Raw genomic sequence first — 18,396 nt, 5'->3', positions numbered from 1 at the left:
AAAAAAAAGTCATTCATCATGATCAAGTAGGCTTCATCCCAGGGATGCAAGGCTGGTTTAACATACGGAAGTCCATAAACCTTATCCACCATATTAACAGAGGCAAAAATAAAGATCACATGATCCTCTCAATAGATGCAGAAAAAGCATTTGATAAAATCCAGCATCCTTTTCTAATTAGAACACTGAAGAGTATAGGCATAGGTGGCACATTTCTAAAACTGATTGAAGCTATCTATGACAAACCCACAGCCAATATTTTACTGAATGGAGTAAAACTGAAAGCTTTTCCTCTTAGAACTGGAACCACACAAGGTTGTCCTCTGTCACCTTTACTATTCAACGTAGTGCTAGAAGTTCTAGCCAATACAATTAGGCAAGACAAGGAAATAAAGGGAATCCAAATGGGAGCACAGAAGGTCAACTCTCCCTCTTTGTTGACGACATGATCTTATACTTAGAGAACCCCAAAGACTCAACCACAAGACTCCTAGAAGTCATCAAAAAGTACAGTAATGTTTCAGGATATAAAATCAATGTCCACAAGTCAGTAGTCTTTGTATACACCAATAACAGTCAAGATGAGAAGCTAATTAAGGACACAACTCCCTTCACCATAGTTTCAAAGAAAATGAAATACTTAGGAATATACCTAACAAAGGTGAAGGACCTTAGGAGGTGAAGGACCTCTATAAAGAAAACTATGAAATCCTCAGAAAGGAAATAGCAGAGGATATTAACAAATGGAAGAACATACCATGCTCATGGATGGGAAGAATCAACATTGTTAAAATGTCTATACTTCCCAAAGCAATCTACCTATTCAATGCCATTCCTATCAAAATACCACATTGTACTTTCAAGATTTGGAAAAAATGATTCTGCGTTTTGTATGGAACCGGAAAAAACCCCGTATAGCTAAGGCAGTTCTTAGTAATAAAAATAAAACTGGGGGCATCAGCATACCAGATTTTAGTCTGTACTACAAAGCCATAGTGATCAAGACAGCATGGTACTGGCACAAAAACAGAGACATAGACACTTGGAATCGAATTGAAAACCAAGAAATGAAACTAACATCTTACAACCACCTAATCTTTGATAAACCAAACAAGAACATACCTTGGGGGAAAGACTCCCTATTCAATAAATGGTGTTGGGAGAACTGGATGTCCACATGTCAAAGACTGAAACTGGACCCACACCCTTCCCCACTCACAAAAATTGATTCAAGATGGATAAAGGATTTAAATTTAAGGCATGAAACAATAAAAATCCTCAAAGAAAGCATAGGAAAAACACTGGAAGATACTGGCCTGGGGAAAGACTTCATGAAGAAGACTGCCATGGCAATTGCAACAACAACAAAAATAAACAAATGGGACTTCATTAAACTGAAAAGCTTCTGTACAGCTAAGGAGACAATAACCAAAGCAAAGAGACAACCTACACAATGGGAAAGGATATTTGCATATTTTCAATCAGACAAAAGCTTGATAACTAGGATCTATAGAGAACTCAAATTAATCCACATGAAAAAGGCCAATAATCCCATATATCAATGGGCAAGAGACATGAATAGAACTTTCTCTAAAGATGACAGACAAATGGCTAACAAACACATGAAAAAATGTTCATCATCTCTATATATTAGAGAAATACAAATCAAAACAACCCTGAGATACCATCTAACCCCAGTGAGAATGGTCCACATCACAAAATCTCAAAACTGCAGATGCTGTCATGGATGTGGAGAGAAGGGAACACTTTTACACTGCTGGTGGGACTGCAAACTAGTACAACCTTTCTGGAAGGAAGTATGGAGAAACCTCAAAGTACTCAAGCTAGACCTCCCATTTCATCCTGCAATCCCATTACTGGGCATCTACCCAGAAGGAAAAAAATCCTTTTATCATAAGGACACTTGTACTAGACTGTTTATTGCAGCTCAATTTACAATCGCCAAAATAGCCTAAATGCCCACCACCCCAGGAATGGATTAACAAGCTGTGGTATATGTATACCATGGAATACTATTCAGCCATTAAAAAAAATGGAGACTTTACATCCTTTGTATTAACCTGGATGGAAGTGGAAGACATTATTCTTAGTAAAGCATCACAAGAATGGAGAAGCATGAATCCTATGTACTCAATTTTGATATGAGGACAATTAATGAAAATTAAGGTTATGAGGGGAGGAAGCAGAAAGAGGGATGGAGGGAGGGTGGTGGGGCCTTGGTGTGTGTCACACTTTATTGGGGCAAGACATGATTGCAAGAGGGACTTTACCTAACAGTTGCAATCAGTGTAACCTGGCTTATTGTACCCTCAATGAATCCCCAAGAATAAAAAACAAAAAAAAAAACTTTGATTTGAACCCAAGCATTCTGGTTCTATAATCTACACTCTTAACTACTATGCTGTGCTACTTCAAGAGGGAAAGCTAGTGCAATTAGTGATGAAGAGATAATACATAACGTATGTAGTACTTATGATGGCCCAAGAGTGGAAGGTGACCAGCAGAGAAGGGTAGAGATGTGCCAGATGGTAGAAACAGTGTGAATACAGGCAGGAAAGCATGGGGCAAGTTGAGGGAGCACAGTCTGACTTGTGTAGAGGTGCTATTCAGTAGAAATATAATGTGAGTCATAATGAGTCATTTTAAGTTTTATAATAGCCACATTTTAAAATGTCTTTAAAGTGAAATTAGCTTCAAAAAAATATTGCATTTAATCTAATACGTATAAATATTATCACTCCAACATGTATTTGGAGTGATAAATGTTATCACTCCAAAATTTATTATTGAAATATTCTACATTCCTTATTCTTACCAAGTCTCAAAACCTGACATGAATTGTATACTTACAGCTCTCTCAGTTAAGACTGGACACATTTCAACTGCTCAGTGACCACTTGTGGCTCTTGGCTGCTCTATGGGACAGTGCAAGTCTAGTCTATTGGAAAAGTATGACTGGCTGATGAAGATTAAGCCTTGAATGCAAGCCTGAGACTTTTGGAGACAGGTTGGCCAAGGGGAGGCACAGAAGATATTTGAGTGACACAGTGGTAGTCATCAAGAAGAATAATCTAGAGTGGACAGGGGAAAGCTAGGACGGAACAAGAGGAAACCATTAGAAGACTCCAGAATAGACAAAAGTGAAGAAAAGAATGCCCAAGAGTGGCGGGGGCAGGAAGCAAGAGACAGTGTGAAAACAGAATCCACCAGACATTGTTCAGTGGTAGAACAGAGGGAATGGTCAAATAATAGTGAAGGGGGGAAAAGTAGTGTAGTCATTAAATGCAGAGGACCAAGGAGACAGGAAAACTGCCCTGAAAGGCTCCAAAGCTCATGGAGGAAAGGGACCCTAGGGGCATCCGGAAGCTGAATGAGCACACACCCTCAGGAAGCTGCTGGCTCTGTTCACAGGCCAAGTTTTCACAGGAAGAAAGAGGCTCCTGCAGTAGGGTGATCCTGTAAGCCCCCAGATGAACAGTGCTAGTGTGATTTGATTAATAGAGGACACAGCACTGGATAAGGGATGAAAGAAATGGCTTATGTTTTAGCCCAGATCTGCCTCTGAGTTGCCTTGTGGATTTAGGGAAGTCATTTCACCTTTCCTAACTTAAGAGTCTTCCTGTATAAAGTGATGGGTTGGACTAACAACTTAAACGCAGCCCTGCCACTCTGACTGCTTAAGCCTAATACAGAAAGTACAGAGAATAGTCAAATAATCTGAAACACTTGGTTGTATTTGTAAGGAGTATTCCAAAATTTTCTGATGTAAAGCTTAACGTTTTTGGATGTTCATCTCTATCGACTTCATATTTCAGGTACCGAAGCCTCAGCTCCCTCTTGGTAAATGCTGCAGGCACTAGGCCAATAAGTGAAGATATTCTCTGTAATGAAGTTATCATATAGATCTATGCCTTTAAAAGCTCAAAGATTAAAAATAATTTGAAAAGAGAAAGGCTATTTTTATTTCATTCCAAGATAAAAGCAAGTTTATTATAATTACTTAGCAACTTTGAAAAGAACATAAAAATTCTTAAGTTTCTATTAAATGTGGAAGATCTTAATAAATTTTAAAAATGAATATTCTTTTGAATTTAAATAATTAAATAACCCCCTGCCCATTCCAATAAATTCATTAGACAAAAAAGCTTTGACCATCTCTGATCTGTCTCTTTTTTCCCCCTTTCCTCTGATTAAAATTCAGGATGTAGTCCTAGCAATAAACTAATCATCTGTGCAAAAAAGGTGGATGTTTGTAGGTTTCTTAAATCAATAATATAGATTGGTTTTTAAAACAATTAGAAGGTAGTGAGTGGCACCTGTGGCTCAAGGAGCAGGGCGCCAGCCCCATATACCAGGGGTGGCGAGTTCAAACCCAGCCCCTGCTAATAAAAAACTAAAAAAACAAAACAACAACAAAAACAACGAGAAGGTAGTGAGTATTTCATTTCACTTCTGCCATGTTTGGGGCAGAAGGAAAGGTAAAACGTTTGCTACTGTGCCTAAAGACCCTATCCCAGGCTTTGGAGACTCCAGACTGGTGCTGGTTTCTTCTCTAGTTCTCCTCTCCTGGCCCAGCTCAGCCAGTGGAGACAAGAAGGCTGTCCTGCCCTAGGAATCATCTTGTACCCAAGCTCTGAAAAAACAAGAGAAGATTAAAGACCCTACAGTAATAATTTGCTTTATGCAATGCCTGTCTATTAAACTGTATTTTTCCTTCACCTAGAGAGTTTACAATTTATTTATTTACTTATTTTTAAGAGACAGAGTCTTGCTCTGTTGCCCCAGCTAGAGTGCAGAGGCATCATCATAGCTTGATGCAACCTCAAACTCCTGGGAAGCCATCGTTCTGCCTCAGCCTCCTGAGAAACTGGGACTAGAGGTTGGAGGTGCATGCCACCACATCTGGCTCATTTTTCTGTTTTTAGTAGAGACAGGGTCTCACTTGTGCTCAGGCTGGTCTCAACTTTGGAGCTCAAGTGACCATCCAGCCTCAGCCTCCCAGAGTGCTCAGATTACAGGCCTGAGCCACCACCCCTACCGGAGAGTTTGCAATTTAAAGGAACTTTGGATAAATCCTCCTAGAGAATAAAGAATATTCTGATAATACAAATGTCTCCCAATTTGGGAGGTTTTTATAAGCAATGATTTCCAAATCTTTAATTTCCTTGAAGGGAACAGTAGAGCCCTCCTGACTGAAGCTCTCCCCCTAACAAGCCAGCTGAACAAACCAGCTTCTTCCAAGGTCATCTGTTATTAGACTCAAAAGAAAAAAAAAGGGACCCAACCCCCATCCCTGAGTAACCCAAGAGGCATTAGAAACCATGAGGGAGGGCATGATATAGTGACATTATCTTCTTTAAAGTAACTGGACTTATCTGAATGTTCTTTACTTCTCTGTATATTCTATCCAGACTCCCCATTGCTGGATTCTGACACAACCCCTGGAAGCCTGGCAATTAGAGTTGGCTGGGAAGGGGATCAAACCAGGGGCCCAGGTGAGAGTTAACAAGAAGGCTCTCTGAAGACAGGAATGTCCTTCTGAGTAGGCCCATCTTGAGACAAGGGGGCTGTGCCTTTATGCCTTGTCCAGTCACTGGCTGAGAGCTATCCAGGAGAGAGGATACAATCGTGGGTGAAATAGCTATCTTAATCTGAGGGCACACTTCCAGGAGAGAAACTGTAGCTGAAAGTTTCAGCTACACACCCTCCCATCAGCTGAGGGGCATATGCCTGTGGCTCAAAGGGGTAGGGTGCCGGCCCCATATGACAGAGGTGGTGGGTTCAAATCCAGCCCCAGCCAAAAACTGCAAAGAAATAAAAATAAAAATAAAAAAAAGGATGATTTGGGTGGCACACCCCAACATCCACTTTAGAACCTAACTCAACTGCACGCAATAGTCCCAGCATCTGAGTCAGGGAGCCCAGTTTGAAGGTCAGAACCCAGCAGTTAGATACAGTAGGTTGATCATAACCAGATAGCAAGCAGGAACTGTTCTGGGGCAGCAGCATAGGGACTAGAGATTCAGGCTTAGGATCTGGTGATTGGGAAATAGGGAAGGCACGATACAGGATGGTCACCTGCTTCAATAACTCTGAGACGAAACAGGCTACAAGATAAGGGACCAAGGCAAAAACAAACTCCAACATGGCGTGCAGGTAGGCACTACAGGGGCACTAGGCAATGTGTCATGCTTTGCCAGAGTCACGGCCAATCACAAGATCCCAGGACTGGGAACAACTTAACTACAAGCCTCATGGGTAGAAATTGCTTCTATAAACTATCCCAAGTCTCCTGTAAAGTCACCATACATAAGGGGAAACTGTAGCTAAATGTACCATTATTTACAAAATGTTCATTATGCAATTTTACAAAATATTTACAAAATATTCTGTACATGTCGGTCAGCTCTATGTAAAACGGTATAATGAATCCTTTATAAATAAAGGTACATTTAGCTATAATTTCTCACATTCCCTATGTATGGCAATTTTGGGAACAGCCTGTATTTCTTTTTATTTTTTTAAATTTCTTTATTGTTAAATCATAGCTGTGTACATTAGTGCAATCAAGGGGTACAATGTGCAGGTTTCATGTACAATCTGAAATATTCTCATCAAACTGTTCAACGTAGCCTTCATGGCATTTTCTTAGTTACTGTATGTAGGCATTTGTATTCTGCATTAGTAAGTTTCGCCTGTACCCATTCTAAGATGCACGTAGATGTGGCCCCGCCCATTACCCTCCCTCCACCAATACCTCCCCCCTACCTTCCCCTTCCTTGGCCCTTTCCCCATAGTCTTGTGCTATAGTTGGGTTATAGCCTTCATGTGAAAGCTTTAATTTAGCTTCATAGTATGGCTGAGTACATTGGATACTTTTTCTTCCATTCCTGAGATACTTTGCTAAGAAGAATATGTTCCAGCTCCATCCATGTAAATATGAAAGAGGTAAAGTCTCCATCTTTCTTTAAGGCTGCATAATATTCCATGGTATACATGTACCACAATTTGCTAGTCCATTCGTGGGTCGATGGGTACTTGGGCTTCTTCCATGACTTAGCAATTATGAATTGGGCTGCAATAAACATTCTGGTACAGATGTCTTTGTTATATTGTGACTTTTGGTCTTCTGGGTATAAACCTAGTAAAAGAATAATAGGATTGAATGGCAGGTCTATTTTTAGGTCTCTAAGTATTCTCCAAACATCCTTCCAAAAGGAACATATTAGTGTGCATTCCCACCAGCAGTGTAGAAGTGTGCCCTTTTTTCCACATCCACGCCAACATCTCTGGTTTTGGGATTTTGTTATGTGGGCTACTCTTACTGGGGTTAGGTGATATCTCAAAGTAGTTTTGATTTGCATTTCTCTGATGATAAAGGATGATGAGCTTTTTTTCATGTGTTTGTACATTGTGCACCTCTCTTCTTTAGAGAAGTTTCTCTTCAAGTTCCTTGCCCACCTTGAGATGGGGTCACGTGTTCTTTTCTTGCTAATATGTTTGAGTTCTCTGTGGATTCTGGTTATTAGACCTTTATCGGAGGTATAACCTGCAAATATTTTCTCACATTCTGAGGGCTGTCTGCTTGTTTTACTTACAATATTCTTGGATGTGCTGAAGCTTTTTAGTTTGATCAGGTCCCAGTAGTGTATTTTTGATACTGCTTCAATTGCCTGGGGAGTCCTCCTCATAAAATATTCACCCAGGCCGATTCCTTCAAGAGTTTTCCCTGCACTTTCTTCAAGTATTTTTATAGTTTCATGTCTTAAGTTTAAATCTTTTATCCAGTGACAGTCTATCTTAGTTAATGGTGAAAGGTGTGGATCCAGTTTCAATCTTCTACAGGTTGCCAGCCAGTTCACCCAGCAACATTTGTTAAATAGGGAATCTTTTCCTCACTGAATGTTTTTAATTGGCTTGTCAAAGATCAAATAACGGTAAGTAGCTGGATTCATCTCTTGGTTCTCTATTCTGTTCCAGACATCTACTTCTCTGCTTTTGTGCCAATACCATGCTGTTTTGATCACTATCGATTTATAGTACAGTCTCAGGTCTGGTAGTGTGATTCCTCCTGCTTTGTTTTTATTTTTGAGTAATGTTTTGGCTATTTGAGGTTTTTTCTGATTCCATATAAAACAAAGTATTATTTTTTCAAGATCTTTAAAATATGACAATGGAGCTTTAATAGGAATTGCATTAAAATTATATATTGCTTTGGGTATTATGGACATTTTAACAATGTTGATTCTTCCCAGCCATGAGCATGGTATGTTTTTCCATCTGTTAACATCTTCAGCTATTTCTTTTCTTAAAGTTTCATAGTTCTCTTTGTAGAGATCTTTCACATCCTTTGTTAAGTATACTCCCAAATATTTCATCTTCTTTGGCACTACTGTGAAAGGAATAGAGTCCTTGACTATTCTTTCGGCTTGGTTATTGTTGGTATATATAAAGGCTACAGATTTATGGGTGTTGATTTTGTAGCCTGAGACATTGCTGTATTCCTTGATCACTTCTAAAATTTTTGTAGTAGAATCCCTAGTGTTTTCCAGGTATGCAATCATATCATCTGCGAAGAGTGAAAGTTTGATCTCTTCTGACCCTATGTGGATACCCTTGATGGCCTTTTCTTCCCTAATTGCAATGGCTAAAACTTCCATGACAATGTTAAAGAGCAATGGAGACAATGGGCAACCTTGTGTGGTTCCTGCTCTAAGTGGAAATGATTTCAATTTAACTCCATTCAAGACGATATTGGCTGTGGGTTTGCTGTAGATGGCCTCTATTAGTTTAAGAAATGTCCCTTCTATACCAATTTTCTTAAGTGTTCTGATCATGAAGGGATGCTGGATATTATCAAAAGCTTTTTCTGCATCAATTGAAAGAATCATATGGTCCTTATTTTTTAGTTTGTTTATGTGTTGAATTACATTTATAGATTTACGTATATTGAACCAGCCTTGAGACCCTGGGATAAATCCCATTTGGTCATGGTGTATAATTTTTTTGATGTGTTGTTGGCTGTTTGTTAGGATCTTATTGAGCATTTTAGCATCAATATTCATTAGTGATACTGGTCTATAATTTTCTTTTCTTGTTGGGTCATTCCCTGGTTTGGGGATCAAGGTGATGTTTACTTCGTAGAACATGTTGGGTAATATTCCTTCTTTTTCTATATTTTGGAAGAGGATTAGTAGTATAGGTACTAGTTCTTTAAAGGTTTGGTATAATTCTGACGTAAAGCCATCTGGTCCTGGGCTTTTCTTTTTAGGGAGATTTTGTATAGTTGATGCTATTTCAGAACTTGATATAGGCCTATTCAACATTTCCACTTCATTCTGGCTAAGTCTTGGTAGGTGGCGTACTTCCAGGTATTGGTCGATTTCTTTCAGATTTTCATATTTCTGAGAGTAGAGTTTCTTGTAGTATTCGTTAAGGATTTTTTGAATTTCTGAGGGGTCTGTTGTTATTTCATCGTTACCATTTCTGATTGATGAAATTAGAGATTTACTCTTTTTTTCCTGGTTAGGTTAGCCAAAGGTTTATCTATTTTATTGATCTTTTCAAAAAACCAACTTTTGGATTTATTGATCTGTTGTATAATTCTTTGTTTTCAATTTCATTTAGTTCTGTTCTGATTTTGGTTATTTCTTTTCTTCTGCTGGGTTTGGGGTTGGAGTGTTCTTCCTTCTCCAGTTGCTTGAGATGTCCCATTAAGTTATTAACTTCCTCTCTTTCCGTTTTGTTGAGGAAGGCTTGCAGTGCTATAAATTTCCCTCTTAAGACTGCCTTTGCAGTATCCCAGAGGTTCTGGTAATTTGTGTCTTGATTGTTGTTTTGTTCCAACAATTTGGTGATTTCCTTCTTAATCTTGTCTATAACCCATCTATCCTTCAGCATAAGGTTGTTTAGCTTCCATGTTTTTGTATGGGTATGCAGGTTCTTGTTGTTATTGAGTTCAACTTTTATTCCATGATGGTCTGAGAAGATGCAAGGAATAATTTCTATTTTTTTTAATTTGGTGAGGTTAGATTTGTGGCCTAGCATGTGGTCGATTTTGGAGTATGTTCCGTGGGCTGATAAGAAGTATGTGTATTCTGTTCTGTTGGGATGAAATGTTCTGTAGATGTCTGTTAAGTCCAGATGTTGGATGGTTGAGTTTAAATCTAAGATTTCGTTGCTTAGCTTCTTTTTGGAGGATCTATCCAGCACTGCTAAAGGGGTGTTAAAATCTCCAACTACTATGGAAGTGGAGGAAATCGAGTGGCTCATGTCTGTTAGAGTTTCTCTTATAAATTGAGGTGCGTTGTGGTTGGGTGCATAAATATTAATAATAGAGATCTCATCATATTGAGTATTAACTTTAACAAATATGAAGTGGCCATCCTTATCCTTAATTATTTTGGTTGGTTTAAAGCCTATTGCATCTGCGAACAGCATTGCAACGCTTGCTTTTTTCTGCTTTCCATTTGCCTAGAATTTAGATGACCATCCCTTCACCTTGAGTCTATATTTGTCTTTTAATGTAAGATGTAATTCTTGTATGCAGCAGATATCTGGCTTGAGTTTCTGTATCCAGTCAGCCAACCTGTGCCTCTTTAGAGGACAGTTTAAACCATTCACATTAATTTAGAATATTGATAAGCCTTTCGAGAGTCCAGTGGACATTTTTAATCCTTTTGCGACTGTGGAAGTTGGAATTTGATCAAAATTTTCTGGGTGTGTTTACTTTTGTGGTGGAGGATTACGCTGGTGTTTATGGAGGATAGGTCTGAGAATATCCTGGAGAGGTGGTTTAGTTATAGCAAATTTCTTCAACATGTGAATGTCATTGAAGTATTTAATTTCTCCATCATAAATGAAACTCAGTTTAACTGGGTATAGGATCCTGGGTTGTAAGTTATTTTGTTTTAGGAGATTAAAAGTTGTTGACCATCCTCTTCTAGCTTGAAAGATTTCAGCAGAGAGATCTGCAGTTATTCTAATATTCTTCCCCTTGTAGGTAATGGTTTTCTTTTGTCTGGCAGCTTTCAGAATTTTCTCCTTCATATTAACTTTAGTGAAATTGATTATGATGTGTCTAGGGGATGTCTTATTCGGGTTGAGTCATGTTGGATTTCTGAAACTGTCTGCTATCTGAATTTCAGAATCTCTTGGCATGTCTGGAAAGTTCTCCTTCATAATCTCATGGAGAAGAGACTCTGTGCCTTGTGAGGCCACTTCGTTGCTCTCGAGGATCCCTATAAGACGAATATTAGTTTTCTTCTAATTATCCCAGAGCTCTCTGAGAGAGTGATCTGTTTTTGTCCTCCATTTCTCATCCTCTTTGAGTGTTTGGGAGCTTTTGAAAACTTTGTCTTCAATGTCAGAAATCCTCGAAAACTTTGTCTTCAATGTCAGAAATCCTTTCTTCTGCTTGCTCCATTCTGTTACTGAGGGATTCTACTGTGTTTCTCAGATCTTTGAGGGATGCAACTTCTTGTCTCAATTTGCCAAAATCTTTGGTCATTTGGTCTTTGAACTTGTTGAATTCTTGAGATAGCTTTTGGGTTACTGCTTGGAGTTCTAATTCTATCTTATTTGCTATCCAGATTCTGAATTCGATTTCTGACATCTCAGCTATTTGTTTGTGCATGGGATCCTTGGGGGAGTTGATCTACTCTGACTATTCATATTGGCAGAGTTTTTCTGTTGATTTCGCCTCATGGTTGTTTTTCACCATTGCCTCTGGCCGTCCTCAGAGTTGGGGAGGTGTCTCTCCAAGATTAAATCCCAGCAGGATCACTCTATTATTGCTTTATCGTTGTAGGGAGTGACCCTGTGTAGTTCCTCTGGGGCTGCTCCAGCTAGGGAGTTCTGGTTGTGGAAGCAGCTCCGGCGTGTGACACACCCACATCCAACAACAGAGCAGGAGGTGGTGTGCACGGTTCTGGGAGTGCCTGGAGCCCAGTGAGTTTGGCACAGAGAGCCCAAGACTCCAGCAGTCTCTGGCCAGGGGAAGGGCTCTCGCAGAGGCAGGGAGGGCTCCAGAGTGCATGCAGCTACCAGTATCCCTGGCCAGACGAGCAGGCCAGTGTGGAGGCTGGGAGGACACAGGAGGGAGGACGCAGGGTTGCACGGCTCCCACAGTTCCTGGTCAGGGCATGCAGACGCCCAGTTGGTGTGGGGTCATGGCACAGATCTTATGGAGGTCCGGGCAGCACCAAGCCCAGGAGTTTGAGGTTGCTATGAGCTGTGACACCACAGCACTCTACTCAGGGCAACAGCCCGAGCCTCTAGTGTGCCAAAACCATCTCACTCTGCCCCTAATTAAGGCTGTAGGGCAGCTCAGTCCCCGCCTTTAGGCTGCTCAGTCTCTAGGTTACTAGGTCCCATCTGATCCTTGCTCTGGGGCCTTGAGGGAGGAGCTTGCCGGGGCAGTTCTCTCACACAATGGCTCCCTGAAACCCAGCTCAGTGGCTCTGTCTGGGGCCCCAGACAATGGCCAAAGTTTTCCGCACTCCTGCTCAAGCTCTCCTCAGGGCAGTTCAACTGAGTGCCAAGTCCAAAAACACTGAAACAGTTCACAGGTAAGGCCTTTCTGCTTGTACTTATAGTTGCCAGTGTGATTAGGTCAATCGAACACACACAACCACTTGCCAGTTTCCCACTGTTTTTGTCCTCATCTTGGGGTCCAGAAGTCCCTTGCTGACTTCCTGTACCCTCAAAGGGATGATTATAGGCAGATCCCACCAGCCAGAGATGTCTGGAGTCTTATCTCCCCAGACTCACCGTGCCCAGTTGCAGGGAAGCTGTTACTTGGCTGCCATCTTTAATCTCTCCAACAGCCTGTATTTCAACTTTAAGCCACAAGTAGAAAGCTTTGGGGCCTGTAAAGAGTTTAATGAGTAGAGGTATGTTCAAGAGCAGAGGAAGCAACAGCAGCCTTTGTTATCCAATCTAAGTACTTTTTTCACCCTCTGTGGCAAAGACATTTGGGAAAGGTAGGATTTGGCTATAATCCAAATGCCACCTGTGTTGCATAATTGTATTATTTAAAAATCAAGGTTTAAAACCATATTGAGGGCTGTGAAAATGTAATAAATACAAGTAGCTTTGGGGTTCCTCAGCCATGTTCTTCCACAGCCGTCTCATTTTTCAAGACAGAACTCTCAACCCTGCAAGTTCAACCTTATGTTTGCCTAGTAACCCTGATTCTTTACCACCAAGATGAAAAGTGTGGTTTAGAAGTGTCATCACATCCTCTTTTGCTGAGATGGAAAGGACTTTGTTCTTCCTTTATTTTTCTTTGCTTTAGATAGTTTTTATTCTTTTTTTTTTTTCGACCCTGGACAGTGAAACTGCTCAACTGTCCTTGCCTTAGATCTTTTTTCCCAGTTTTCCTTGGCCTTCTGTTCTATATCAAATGATATTGACTAGACTTTTCCACAAGAGTTCCTGAAGTTCACAAAATTCTTGGCATACATGTATGTATGCCTAACTTAAAAAAAAAAAAAAGGAAAAGAAAACAAGGAGGAAGGAAGAAAAGAAAGAAAGAAGTAAAGACAGGCAGACAAAACATTAAAATAAAACTTCTTTCATTTCCATTTGTCTCTCTGGTATGGAAGATCACTGAAGCAACATTATCATTTGATCATTCAAAGTCCCCCTCTGGGCTCAGCACCTGTAGCACAGTGGTTATGGCGCCAGCCACATACACTGAGGGTGGCGGGTATGAACCCGGCCTGGGCCAGTTAAACAAATGCAACAAAAACATAGCTGAGCATTGTGGCAGGTGCCTATAGTCTCAGCTACTTGGGAGGCTGAGGCAAGAGAATCGCTTAAGCCCAAGAGTTTGAGGTTGCTGTGAGCTGTGACACCATGACACTCTACTGAGAGTGACATAGTGAAACTCTGTCTCAAAAAAAAAAAAAAAAACCCTCTGTTTTTATTTATTTTATCCCCTTGCTCCATTTCTTTTCCTCTCAACTCAGATAATAATCCTAACCTATGCTCGTGCTTTTTCTTTTAAAATGTTTAATGTTTGGCATGTATGTATTCTACTTCTGCAAATACTATTTTATATATCCCAGTAACTTCTTGTTTCTCTCAACTCCATGACTCTAAGCTCTACCCAGGCTGCTTTGCGAGCCTTTACACTTGCTACTACACTCTCACCTGCTTGTGTCTTATCCACATTTTACCTACTCCTTCACACAGTAATGGATGCTCAGGTTGCCTCCAACCCCCTAATGACACAATTCTATGAAGAAAATTCTTGTACAGGTACCTTTAAGTATCAGTTTGGAAATTTCTCTCCCATGTACACAGGTGTGGAATTGCAGGGTTATTTAGACCATTACTCACATTGCCAAACATGGCATCATGGAAAGAATCATATACACATTCATCAGAGAGGGGAACACCTTCAAAGGGAGGACTTTCAAATGGTTACTAACAAATCACAGATTGCGTGAAAAAATTTAATCTGGGAGACAGACATGTGAATGCTTATGAACTGCTGCCCACTGAAAACGAATCAGAAATGAAGATGTGAAATCTCTGACATAAAAATGTAAGTCAGCAGGGAAAATGGTTTTGAATTCACAGAGCCACAGTCTCCATGTTGCTTCATGGAGACACATCTGTTGTGAAAAGCATGGCACACCTAACTCCTCTTCTCTCCCCATTCTCCGGCCCCCAGGCCACTTTATTGACCCAGCCACGTCTGCAAAGTCACCTGCTGTTCTCTCAGCATCTCTTTTATGGTGGGGACTCTATTTTTACTCTCATCACTGCTGCCTTTCCTGCTTTGCAGCATCAACATCACCTCTGCACAATTTCATCTTGGATGAGGGCTGTTCTGTAGTCACCGGGGACTGCCAGTGCATGATCCACAGCTTCTCCTGCTTCTGTCCGACCTTTGCTCCTGCATCCCTCCTCCCTACCTCAATCAAAAACTCAGGCAACCTCCCTGGTCAAATCTCAACCAAACTGCTCCTGCGGGAGCCACACCATGTTCCCATTTAGAGAAGGAGGTTGCCTGCTGAGAGGTTCCAGCTTCTGGGCTTCATTTGCATGAATAAACAGCTCTGAAGGGTTCAGTTGAAGCTTTTATGTAAACACTCTCCAAAATATGTTCTGCATTGCATTATTCCCAGCAATAAAGATTCTGGAATCAGAATTTGGCTGTCAGTTTTATTGATGCTGCATGGGGTACAGTGGAATACAGCTTTCTCTTCTAGAAATTTATTGGCTTGGCAGTACAGCGAGCAATAAAACTGCGTTTTTAATCAGGAAGCCGAGCGGACATGATTCCAGAAGAAATATAGGAAGCAAACATGCCATTGCAGGATTTCTTCCCCCACTGTCCCATTTCTTCTCAGATCCTCTGTTAAATGAGCTTGGGTGCTGAATGATGTGCTTGGTGGGACTGTCTTCAGGAATAGAACCAGAGGACCATGTTTGGATTACTTCCTCTATGTTGCCTCATTTCTAAGACACTTCTGGATGAAAGCATTTTTGTGAAATGTGATTTCTGAAATTCCTCTGCTTAACTCCTAGGGAGAAACTGCTGGTAAACTGCATTACAGGATTAGAGAGAATGGCATGTGCTTCCTCTCAAGAGAAGCAGGCTACAGTGCCTGTCCCTTCACCTTGCTCACCAAGAGACAGTGGGCTGGGAATCGCATGGTTTGGCCAGTACTACACAGTGGAAAGGGCACCTGGACTCAGACTTGGTTGTTAGCTTGTTCAGGTTACTTAATCTCTTAGTGACCCAATTTCTTCTTCTTTCTACAGGAAATACCCACCTCACACCATTGTTGGATAAAGTAAAGTTACAGGGGGGTTGCATAACTCATCCAGCAGTTTATACCCATAGCAAGTCCCTTCTGGGACTGTAAGACAAATCACTGATTGAAATCTGCTCATCATGGAGTTGTTCTTTCCTAGTGTCTAAGGCAATTTCTACTGTAAGGACATGAAAATCAAGGGAGCAGGGAGGCGCCTGTGGCTCAGTTGGTAGGGTGCCGGCCCCATATACCGAGGGTGGCGGGTTCAAACCCAGCCCCGGCCAAACTGCAACCAAAAAATAGCCGGGCGTTGTGGCGGGCGCCTGTAGTCCCAGCTACTCAGGAGGCTGAGGCAAGAGAATCGCTTAAGCCCAGGAGTTGGAGGTTGCTGTGAGCTGTGTGAGGCCACTGCACTCTACCGAGGGCCATAAAGTGAGACTCTGTCTCTACAAAAAAAAAAAAAAAAAAAGAAAATCAAGGGAGCATCTCCCGCCTTTGTTCTCATATTCCTGATATTCACTTCCTGCTTGAAATGCCCTAGTCCTTTCCCTTCCTCTTTGGCAAACTTCAAACCAAAACCTTAAACCATCAGAGATGGCTCAATAAAGGGCTGAACATTCACCCCCACCTCACAGATGCTGTTTCCTAAATTATCTTAACCCTGGGGTCCTTTAGCATTCAGCATCCTGTACTGGTTTTGCTATTGCTGAGTGTCACTCTTTTTGCAACTTTTAAATCCTGCATAGCTTTTATCTCAATTTTAAGAATACCTAGACTGTTTCTATGGATATGAGTGTCCAAAGGAAATGCTTTCATGGATGTTCCCCCAAAATGACAGGAGACGTCCATGTGAGTTGACCATAGGGCCAAAGTGGTCTGTTTGGGATAATACTGAAATTGGCTGCCTAGAGAAGACAAAATAGGCAAAGACAGAGGCATGTTCTTAGGGAATCTTCTTTCTCCTGCCAGTGTGGTTTCCAATTATATTTCTATCATTCATTTCTCCACTCCTCTCAAGATCACTTCTTTCCATCCTCCCAACCAAGCCTATAGGACTACTCTAGAATGCCTTACATCTAATAATATATTATATAAATATGTAATTATACATTTGCTTGGTGACAAGCCCTGTTATTTACATGGGTTATTTTGATTAAATCATCATGACAACCCTGTGAAACAGGAATTATTATTCCAATTTTATAAACAAGAAACTGCAACAGAGGACTTAAATAATATTTTCAGGGTAACACAGCAAGGTAGTAGGGCAGTGGGGATTTGATTTAAAGTGTGTCCAACCTCCAACACTCATGGTCTTAAGCACAGAATTACACATTATTTGATAAAGACCAAGATGGCATATCTCTTCACTGATATAGAGTTCTCAAAATGAATCTAGTTACTGAGAACTCTGTTGTGTCTCTTTCTTTCTCTCTCATACACAGACATACTTTGTATTCATGAACTTGAAAGGCATCCAATTTTAAGTTTTTAAACTCTTGCCTTTCCTTTTTTCTTTTCTAGATCACTCACCTATCTCCCTGTCAAAGTAATCCCATCTCAAGCTTTCAGAGGACTTAATGAGGTCGTAAAAATGTAAGTAAGTTACTACATATCAAATGACTTTCATCTGGGAGGCCAAGGTCTCATGAGTTCAAAACCAGCCTGAGCCAGAGAGACATCTCTAAAAATAGCTGGGCATTTTGGTGGGTGCCTGTAGTCCCAGCTACTGGGGAGGCTGAGCCCAAGAGTTTCAGGTTGCTGTGAGCTATGACACAACGGCACTCTACCAAGGGTGACAAAGTGAGACTCTGTCTCAAAAAAATAAATTAAATAAATAAATAAATTGTTAAAAAGACATTCATAAGTGAAATAGTGAACTTTTTCTAAAAGAAAACAGAGTTGAAAGGGGAAAGTTTTTTTAGAAGAGAAATTATGTTTAGAAAACCCTAGCATTTTTATCTTTAGAAAACAAATAATATCAAGGGAACTTTGAAAGAAAGGTAGAATTTTCAAGAGTCATTAAAATCCAGATAATTAACCTTACTTCAAAGAGTTGAATGAATTTTGATAAGTGATGATATACTTTTTAAGTGAAAAGAAGATAGATTCCAGTCATAAAAATTCCCCTTCTGCTGGAGCAGCTATTCCTTTGTGCCGCTTTTTTAGATAACACCTACATAGAAGTATGTGTTGGAAGCTTATTATGCATCAGAAGATAATCTTTGTATTTAAAATATAATAAGTGTATAACAAAAAACAATATTTTTAGTTATATTGATGAAAGGTATTTATCGAAAGTGCAGAGCAGCCTGATAATGTAGTGTGATCTCACATTTGTCACAGGTAACTTGAATCATTTGTCCTTGAGTTTCTGCTTCTAAATCCTATAGATAGAGAACACTCTCAGGAATCCAGTGTTCTAGCATCCTTCTTAATATTAGCCTCAGTCAATGGACCTCAAGGCCATTTACTTCCCACAGAGCATCTGTTTTCTTTAAAATCCACTGGACTTTGGAAGCAGATTTGCATCTCTAAGAAGAGACATACTGTCAATCCTCACTGTCTGGGGAACCTCTACTACTTTGTTATCCAGCAATAA

At 40.4% G+C, this 18,396-nt stretch overlaps 1 protein-coding gene across 1 annotated transcript in view; it reads left to right on the top strand.

Annotated features, from left to right (window-relative positions):
• Nucleotides 1–18,396, top strand: part of LHCGR (luteinizing hormone/choriogonadotropin receptor) — a 74,615-nt gene that overhangs the window by 11,880 nt on the left and 44,339 nt on the right. The window contains exon 2 of the mRNA XM_053588935.1: nt 17,319–17,390. Coding sequence (XP_053444910.1) covers nt 17,319–17,390 — 72 coding nt within the window. The remainder of the gene's footprint in view (nt 1–17,318; nt 17,391–18,396) is intronic.

The sequence above is a fragment of the Nycticebus coucang genome, chromosome 4 (assembly GCF_027406575.1).
Source record: "Nycticebus coucang isolate mNycCou1 chromosome 4, mNycCou1.pri, whole genome shotgun sequence".
In the NCBI taxonomy this organism is placed as follows: Eukaryota; Metazoa; Chordata; class Mammalia; order Primates; family Lorisidae; genus Nycticebus; species Nycticebus coucang.
This window is presented reverse-complemented; position numbering and strand designations above follow the sequence as displayed.